The sequence below is a fragment of the Accipiter gentilis genome, chromosome 27 (assembly GCF_929443795.1).
Source record: "Accipiter gentilis chromosome 27, bAccGen1.1, whole genome shotgun sequence".
NCBI classification, from domain to species: Eukaryota; Metazoa; Chordata; class Aves; order Accipitriformes; family Accipitridae; genus Astur; species Astur gentilis.
In genome coordinates this window covers 9,764,548-9,774,853 of record NC_064906.1, presented here as the reverse complement: position 1 = coordinate 9,774,853, position 10,306 = coordinate 9,764,548, and the positions used below count along the sequence as shown (strand labels likewise).

The following is a 10,306-nucleotide window of genomic DNA, read 5'->3' as shown; positions in this document are numbered from 1 at the left end:
ACCCAGTTATCTCTAGAGTCAGCATGGTTTATACCCTAAACACTTACACAATTATATTAAGCATGCATGAGGCACACTTCAGAAATTAGATTCTTTTATCTTTATCTATCTAGCGAGCTAGAGAAAGGAAAAGAGAAAAGAGAAAATGCACAGACATAACAGATAGCATTCGTTTGCTCCTGCTGAATGCCAGTTCTGTTTATTGCTTAATATTAAAAATCATGATGCTTCATTTTAATGCTAACATTTTATTTGAAAGACAAAAAAAATAATCCCCAAACCTTGCCAGTTTATATTTTACATTTGTTTAAAGAAACAAAAGCAGTTGTATCATGAAACAAATCTTTTCAACAAGAACTTGCATTGACCAATTGCAGTATATCCACAAGTAAATAACTGACATTCTGGACTAAGCAAGAAATACAAGGTCACCTTTTTTTTTTTTTCCTACTTGTTAATGTCAATGTCAGAATTTTCTTTAAAAACCCCCATAACATTTCAGAAGTTGCTCACCAAATGAACTGCAAAATGGTATTTATATGAAGCACTATTTAAAAGAAAAACAAAACACTGACAGTGACAATATTTTTTCCAAAAAATGCATTTCTTATGTAGGACTCTCATCTAAAATTAAGTGGAAGTTACAGGCATCGAGTTCTTCCTGAATATGTATAACCGAGAATTTTCTCAAGTGTAGCTTTTTTGAGCTCTTCTTTAGGGAAAGTCCTATGTGATACCATGAAAGAGTAAGCTACTATGAAAATGTCTATTTTAGAAGCAAAAAATACTTACTTTGATGGCGTATTTTTAGCCAGGGATATTTTAAAGTAAGTTTCTAGAAAGCAAAATGTCACCTGTTCTTCTTTAAAATGAAGAAGGGCACCAGTTACAGTATGTAAGCTTACCTGTTCACCTTGTTATTATGGGGTTTGTATTTTTGCTTATTTATCTGTTCACAAAATGTACATGTAAGTGGAATTATTTTACTCCTGTGATTATGTTAGACAAAAATGACAGAAGGCAGGGAATTACCCTGAGATAAAGTAACGTTTAAAAAAAACCCAAACGAACAACAAAGAAAGCAGTGATCAGAACAATATCTACTTTGGGGGGAAAGGGGCTTTTTATCCTCTTTTTTACCCTAATATGTTTGTTTTATAATAATCCCATATAATAATTCTTAGAGCTATTATAACAAGATTGTACTATCTTTTTCAGGGAACTCCACCTAGCAGCTGACCTTCACCTCCCGCAGGGCGCTTATTTGTTACCTGGCTAGGAGGATGTTATATTGAGAAGGTTTTACAGGAAGCGTTCTAGGAACACAGTGCCTCCATGGATCTGGTAATTCCCAGCTTTGCCCTGCATCAAAGCCAAGGAGATGAAGCTCTTCGTGCTTCTTATACTTCGTTATCATCTCCCTGGCCTTGAATTACTTGTGAGCCTCCCTCTGTAAAAATGACCATGCTTGTTAACTCTTCTGCTCTATCAGGGGATACGGCTTCTGTTTTTATAGCAGTACCAGCCTGCAAAATCTCTTGAGGTCCAGCTGTCTCTATCACAGCATGCGAGTACACACCAGGCTCATCCTGCATGTCTGGTGGCAATTCTGTGACGATGTAGTGCGTTGCACCTTCAGAGAAGTCGCCACCAGAACCCTGAACCATGGCTTGAGCTAATTCTTCTGTAACGATAATCTGTGATATTTCCCCATCTGACTCAACTAAATCCATGTGCTCGCTCTGGACACTGAGCGCGTGGCTACCACCTTCCTGCATAATTATCTGAGAGCCTTCTCTAGCTACCATATGCACAGTCCCTTCCTCATTTACTATGACCTGAGTGACACCTTCTTTCATCAGCTGGTCGGCTGCAGCCGTATCACATACAGCAAACTGTAATACTCCTTGGACCATTTTCTTGAAGGCAGCCTGAGCTCTCTCCTGAGATGCAATTATAGCCGATGGGTGCATGACCCGCGTCACTACTTCCATAGGCTCGGTATCTTCCTGAGTCTCTTGAACTTCATGGAACATTTGTATTTCTTGTCCCTCTGCATCACTGGGAACGCTGGGAGTCTCTGGGTTTGGCATTTGCAAGAAGTCTTTGTGACTAGACCTGCATCTGTCGAGGAGTCCAGATTTGTTTTCCACTTCACCCAGCTCTGTTACAGCACAAAGCAGGGCATCTAATGCCGAGGAGGAGTCTGGAGGATGGACCGTAGCTTCAGAAGCATCTAAAACTTCTTGTCGCATTATCTGCTGCAGTACGGTGCTACCGGAATCAGGAACCGCATCTATTCGAACGGCTTCCTCCATACCAGTTCCCGTTCCTTCAACCACTACCACCTGTGTTGCACCATCTGCTAACTGCTCGGTAAGTATCTGCCCTGGAACCATACTGCTCACGTGTGAGCCATTTTGATTTGTAGCTATGACTTGCCCATCTTCTGTAATATGGACCACCCTGGCCATCTGACCGGCCATTGCTAGAGTCTGAAGGGTAGCCGCTGCTGTTTCTTCCACGGAGGCATCAATTGCAAAGTCGCCATCGTATCCTTGAATAATAATAACTTGTTGAACTTCTTCAGGTGACTGTGGCTGTCTTCTACTGCCCCGAAAGACCTTCTCTTTAACTGGAGAAACCTCTCCCAGTGCTGCTGCAGTAAAAGGACTTGTAGTTTCCACAAAGGTTGCTCCTTGCCCCTTCAGTCGGCACTCATAGGACTTGGATACAATGCCTACAAGATAAAACGTGCTGTTAACATGATATCATGGCAAATATCAGTTCATTACTTTAACAAATTGTAGCTTAAATGGAGAAAAAATCCTTGACAATTTTTAGATTTCACTGGCAGAAAACACAGATAAAATGAGCAAGTGAACAAAAACAATTTGCATGTTTTCCAAATAACGTATTTACAGGTTGAAATAATTGCTGAGTTTAACAATTCTGCAGCCTATTAACAATTTAAATGTGTTTTTAAAAATATGCTGTATAAAAAAGCCCAGATAAATACAGTATACGGTTAAAAGCCATTAACACATCTTTTACAGAAGATCCTATCGGTGATATTTCAGTACTTCAGTAACGAATCTTAGGATCGTGTATTACATTAAACATATCTGGGTGTGAAAAACTGTGGCTGATCTTCTTAATATCCTGCTTTTGTTGGCGAGGTAATTGCCATGCTGTCATTTTGATGCCATTGTCTTCCCCTTCATTTCCCACCTAGCATCTTCTCCAGCACACCTGACTGACTCAGTCACTAGCCTAGCTACCTGGAGAAAACACTCGGTGGTTTTCTTACTCTAAGTGGGCTATTCTATAAAATATCATCCAGAGAAACCTCAATTACACTTCTTAATTATTTCTACAGGAAATCAATTAACAGATTAAAATACCTGTAACGTCTACATTCCAACTGCTTGCTTTGCCACTCGGTCTGGTTTTGGGTTATTGAAGATTTCCTTCTCGGTTCTCATCACTAACAATATAGCTTCACCAAAGCAAATGGTCCCCACAGCCGCATGAAGTCAAGCCCGCCATCCTCAAAGCATGGCCTCAGGATTGCCTTCAGCATTTTTGGGAAGGCGTAACTGAGAGCACCCCGTGACCAGCTTTGTGGATACGTTCATGGTAGAACAACTCTAGCACTCGCTGCCTCCCCATGGCAGCGCCATCCTACAACTCCTGCGGCTGCTGGGAAGAGAGCTTTGGGCCACAACCAGTGGACACAGAGAGAAGAGTGGGTCCTGGATGCTGAGAATGAGGCGGGAGTCTAATGCCAGATGGGCCTTGGGAAGGCTGATTAAGTCCATGCTGCTGAGACTACCCACACCCATGCTCTAGTTTACACAACCTACACAACCTGAAACCACATCTCTGGAGTAACAGGTGTAGCATCTTCTCACTGACACACGTAGATATGCCATTGCTTGTTTGGGATAAAACAAGCAAGAAAAAACACTGACTTTTACAGTCAAATTTCAGGCTAGCACTGTACTTTCCAAGCCACCAAGACACTTCTAGTGAACAACATGCTCCCTTGAACTCAAGAGACCAAGAAAATTATACTAAAGCTGGCCTAAGGGGGCTCTTTCACCCAAAGCATCGAACTGTCAGGCGCTGATCCCACAGAGAACTAAACTGGGCTGTAAAACCCAGAGACTCATTTGCTTAAAGGTAAGTTCACACTTAGGAGCAGTGTCACTCCGAGACCGAGTACTTGGCATCTTGCAGCCTCTAGCAACTTGATATGCTAAGGTGCATATCAAGCTAATATTCCGATATAACACCAATGCTTAAAAGACTGAGCTCTTGCTAGCATGCATGCATCTATCTATCTATCTATCCGTCTAACTATCCATCTGTCTATCTATCCATCTTTCATTTTTTCTATTACAAAGCTTCTGGTGGAGAACCATACTGTGAAGCACAAGAAGTAATTTTGTTATGCTGAAAGGCTGCAAATCACCTTCACAAGCCTAAACTGACGTTATACAACTTTCTCCATCTTAGTTTGCAAGGCAGGTTATCTTTGGAAAAGAAAATTAACAATTTAAACCATTAGAGTGTTTCCAAGTGATGCTGCATGATAAATCTGGCACATGCAATTGAAGTACATTTTGTCAGGCGTAAGTGAGAAGGAAGCTTACTGTGGTACGACTAGTTCTTATCCCCACTTTTCCTGTGCTCTCTGTAGGCACTGACACTCACAAGACCCCCCAAAGAGCAGAAAAATAGGAAGGGGAAATCAACATAAAATGACAATTATCTTAGCTCCTCCACATTTTACAATAGAGTAGAAGTAATTAATTCTCTCAGGAATCTTGCTTTGTTGACATGATAAAAGAGGAGCCTGGCAGTGATGTGGCACAAAATCAAAATAACTCTACAAATCATGCATTTTCCACTGGATTTCAAAATCAAAATAACCACGATCATAATTTTCACACACGCACAGCAAAATCATGACATCTTTCCCCTAAGATCATGATAATTTATGTACGGGATACAGCATCGCTGCACTGAAGAGACGCTCCGGTCTAGCGAGGGGAAAGAAAAAGGAAATTCATTCTGTTTTCATCTCCTCAAAGAAACGCTGTACCCGTGAATCCATGCAACTCCAGTCTTTGCTGTGCAATTGAATGGGAAGTCTCCTGGGTGAAGAGCTATCCGGTGAATCCCTCGCAGCACTGATAATTATGCCATTCTGACTGCTTACTTAATCTGTTTGAATCCAGAGGTGAGTTAAGCCACTTCCTGACCATTAAAGTAAACTACATGGGTAAATACTGCTGTCACTAAGGGGTGTGATGAAGCTTAACTACACCAACATCTTAACCTCAGCTCAGTGCAACCCCAGCTATTCCATCACAGTTCATAAATGCGATTGCAGGTCCATCTTTTGATTCAGCAATTTAATAACTTCGAGTGCTGTCAGTACTGCTTTGAAAAATGGCTCCTATAAAATGTAACAGCCTCAATCAGATTGTAAAAGATTCACCCACTGAAGATTCTTCCATTTCAACTATAATGAATTAATGTTGAGCTGTGTAGAAGTTCAAGTGTCATTTAAACTAATGTGAATCTACTGTAACTTTAAATTTTAACTGGACTATGACCAAGAATTTACTGGGAACATCAACTTCAATTTTAGTGATTTTGCATGGTAAATATGAATTGCAGATTTTACTGGTTTTCTTTTGTTTTAACAGTGAAAAGCCAAGGAGGCAAGATATTTAGAAAACAATATATATATTGAAGCTTAGCTGGTATTTCGACTTCGGAACAGTGCATTTCTACAATGGAGCACTGCTATCCAACACAACTTTTGTAGGAATTTTTAGGCATTTAGGGAACATGTCACATTATGGGACTGTATGTAGCAACAAATCATGTTGTCCTACTAAATCCAGCCTGCCTCTCGCCCCCTCTTAGAAACGGCTAAAGAGAAGGGGTAAGTGTTGGCTGACATGGCAAACATAAGCTGCAATACAAGCCCACATTAATATTAGGAAAAGTGGACTTGTTGCTGATTGCATGTCATTGCGAATTAAAAAGACACACAAATAGGCATTAAAATGACAAAATATAACGATACGAGAGCTCATATTCAGACAATTTGTAAAGAGGTGTTTCATATCTAGGGGTGCAATGATCACAGAATTGGTTTCTTTCCAAGAAGTCTGTCATTTCAGCAGAGCCATTATTTATCAGTTGGAGTCCTGAGCGACTGTTAGTTTTTTATTTGAAAATGTCAGGATTTTTTAGACATTAAATCCATATTTGCAGGTTATTTTAATTCTCAGAGACCACGAACTCCCGAAATAGGGCTAGAAGAAATGCTTTGATGTTTAATGTGCTTCTGGGAAACTACAAATAGGGCTTAGTACCTTTTTCCCTCTCTTTTACTCAATACCTGACTTTCTTTTGTGTGTCTGTTTTATTCTTTTGTTACTGTCATCATTTGTTCCCCACAGAATAAATACCTTATTCTTTTGTTAAGCTTACATTTAATTAAAATGTACAGGATTTGTGCAGTAAACTCGAATGAAACAAATAAAACAAGGGCCCCCTCTCTTGAAGGCATACGTTGTGAATGAAAAATGTCATTACAGACTAAAAAATTTTGCAGTAAACAGGGCCTACAGAGAGAAGTTTCCCCCGTAATGACATCCATAAAATACACAAATGGCACTTTTAGTACCATCCTGAATATGGCATTTTCTGTGCTCTACACACAATCTAAATGGTTTGATCATAGAGCATAATACTCCATTGGGTTTATAGAACAATCAATGTTCCATAAAATGATGTATTTATCCAATAGTAGGCTCAGCAGTTACTGGTGTATGACATTGTAGGACACTGGCTTTGTACTGTTCAGCAGCACACATGCTGGCTGTAAAACTTATCTAACACTACTTCAACAACTTCATCTCATCTGTGTCAAGTAATTTGTTGAAGCCTCAGCTTGGTTTAAAAAAACTTGTAATAAAAATTCATAGAATTTTCAGGAGAATGAAAGCTGATGACAATAGAAAGGTCACATTGTGGCGCCAGTCGCGGGGTCGGGGGTCAGCCGCAGTTCTAAAACAGAAAGTAGATTTCATGCATCGTGTAGCAGATAAAGATGGCATTAAGGAGACTTGTCTCAGAAAGAAATGCGTAATGCTTTAGGAAAGTCTGGGCTAATATTATATGTAAAGCACCACTTTGCTTTCAGCCAGCAGCCTCTTTAGAATTCTAACCCTTCCCCAAAAGTTGTAGCAAGCGGTTGTGCATGGTGAGGCTAGGCTGAGGACATCCTTCACAAGGAGCACCTTTAGGACAAAGCAGTAAGTCATAAATGAAATAATCTATTACGACGACGGAAATGATCTGCATTTACACAGCAAGCTTAAACCAGCTATTTTTCCTTTTCTGCAAAAGTTCTAGGAGGCCTGATTTATAGCACCCTATTCAGCAACACTTAATTTTTCATACTTTGGTGCTTAGGTATGTTATTTATTGACACGTACGAATATTTGGTATCTACTAAAATGCAATGAATATTAAGTACTGTGAATGCAAAGAAACATCTTTTCCTTCAATTAAATACAACCTTCAAGGAATTTAAAAGATATAGAAAATTCAGCTTATGTTGGGCAACTGATTTTTTTTTTACTTTAAAAGTTATCTTCTATGTGGCAGTACAATATTTTGAATGGTACGGCAAGTCCACCGTTCAAATTTACAAAGAAATAATTTAGGCCATGATCAAGCTCCAAGTTTCTGCTCTTTTTTCTTTCCTTTTTTTTTATTAATTATTTTTGTAATGATCTCTAATTAATTAAGTGCAATCTAAGAACTGTGGCATAATGTCATAACTTTGGGATTTCCTTGATTTTCAGAGGCCATAATAATAAGCCCCATTTTTCAGATCTCCGTTCCTTAGCCAGAGTAAAAACTATCCTTTCTCATTTGTAAGGTTTATATGCGCAAGCAATGCATGGGCCAGCATTTTCTAAACCAGCTAGTTAAGCTACTAAATAAGAGGTTGTGAAGGCTCATTCATGTCTTCTGCTAAAGGAAAGAAAATAGGATGGGTCAAACCAAGAAGTGAAATAAATCAGCAGCCCAAAATGGCTCTGTCAGAACTATTAAGTCCACAAAGGCAGCAAATATTTGTAAAGCAGTACAAATAAGTATACCTACAGGGGACTTAACCAGCTCCCTGAGAGACATAAAAAAAAAATTAAAAAAATCCACTATTGACACCAAGTATGGAAATCTCAAGAGATACCAATGCCGCAAGGTTTTTTCTCCTTTCAGTATACTATTACTGTAAAAAGAAAATTAAACAACAAAAACAATTCCCAAATAATGTTCATAGTTTATTTTATACATAGAAATCCAGTAATGTCATGTTTCAATGCTGAAACTCAAAACATCTTTGGCTTCTAGCTTTGTCCTTAACCACTCAATCATGTTTAGAAACTTCAAGGTCTTGTAAGAATTGCTTGAATAAAGGATGAAGTTTTAACCTTTCAGGTATCTTAAACAAAGCAGCAAATGTCCTTTTAACTTCCTTAAAATGTAAAAGGAAATATTTTTGTAATTTTTTTCTTTTGAAAAACAGACTGAAATTTCCTGCTTGTTATTTTTAGCTCCCACACCTTAGAGGACTATGACAACAACAACAAAAAGAAACAAAAGACAAAACAACACCTAAAGAAATAACTGAGCCATTCAGTTGGGGTGTTGAGGCAGTTTGTTTGGTTTGGTTTAGTTTCCCTCCAGTGTCCAATTAACCTTTGGGAAAAGGCCTTCTCTGTGAAAAATTTCAGTTTCTCTTTTCCTGCACTCAAGGTCAAAAAATGAACACTATAGAGCCCAGTGTTACAGAAGCTATGCAAATAAAAAATATACATACTGAAACTCCCACTGATCCTAGCAAACACGTACAGCGTTAACGTGCAGATTTTACAATTGCCTAACCTGCGCAGCAACCGATTTTCTTGTTGACTACTTTTCCTCTTTACCCACTTGCCACCATGCAGGCTTGTCTTCTCAACTCCTACGTGTGTGCAAAAACCTCGCTGTGGCATATACAGCAATTACCTCTATGGGCAAGTAGCATTAGGAATGTATCTGGAGTATTTTAGCTAGCTCTTCCAGTGCAATTTAGCAGCTGGAGATGAGGATAGCCAGCCTGGACATTTCTTGGCAGTCCAGCTTCAAAGGCTACTCTGGCCCTCAGTTTGGGAACAACTGACATTGATGCTACACGGATGCACTTTCTCCGTTTTATCCCCCACTGTGCAACTGGAAAGTGCCTTTTTAGCACTTCTAAATCAGAGTCCCAGTTTCAAGAGGTACTGTTCGTGCTTGGATAAAGCGGAGATTTCTGCTTACTAGGCAGACAGAACACATAAGCTGATACGAAAAATAGTATGAACGCTAATATGAGAAAATCGGGGAAAAAAAACCCACAAGCTCTGCTCATAAGGAAAATGATCTGGATTTCTGAAATAGGTCTAGTCCCAGACAGTAACTGTTTTGCCAAAAAAGGCAACCCCCCCCCCCCCCCCCCCTTTTTGTCATTATTATCTCAGCAAGAGTTTTTGTTTTTCAAGAACATATACATTTAGATCCTGGTCTTATAAACATTTGTTTATCAAAAGTACTGCTTACTGTCATAGTTAGCCTCAATAGTCTCAAAGGGACGAAACATGGTAGCTTGCATTATGCATTGTGTTTGCATAATCAGGCCCTTGGGATTAACAATTCTGAAAGTGGCTAGCCTTCCCTAACGTTTGATGTACATATACGCACTAAAGAGAACAGACACTTGTAAGGGATACCTAAAATAAAACATCACGTTATTAAATGATCAAGCAGAAATTATATTCTTCTGCATACCTATCAAATACGAGTATCGTGATTTCCTGTATTTATTTATTCTGATTTATGCACCCATTCAGTAAAAAGGAGCACCTGTTCTTTGCTAGAGGGCACATCTCAACCCATTTGAAAAGCACAGCAGTTTTTAGGGGGAATGCTTGGGAATAACACAAAATAGAAGGTTTCCCTAGTTCTTTTTGTTAGTTAAGATAGCAGAAACTACCATTTCCAATGTGATAGTCATATCTGTATTTCATTTATAAATTCAACGATGTTACAGTGTATATTCATATCTTTCCAGAGTAAATTACGGGAAATAACCATTTGTCTTCATTGTAGACACTTTTGTATGTATAGTAGAAAACAAACCTCTATTCAATAACTGCACAGAGGCACCATTAAAATCAAATTTACA

At 39.0% G+C, this 10,306-nt stretch overlaps 1 protein-coding gene across 1 annotated transcript in view; it reads right to left on the bottom strand.

The window, feature by feature from the left end:
- Positions 1–203: 203 nt before the first annotated feature.
- The window catches only part of ZNF407 (zinc finger protein 407), a 349,254-nt gene continuing 339,151 nt past the window's right edge, over positions 204–10,306 (bottom strand). The window contains exon 9 of the mRNA XM_049830283.1: positions 204–2,740. Coding sequence (XP_049686240.1) covers positions 1,401–2,740 — 1,340 coding nt within the window. The 3' untranslated portion in view covers positions 204–1,400. The remainder of the gene's footprint in view (positions 2,741–10,306) is intronic.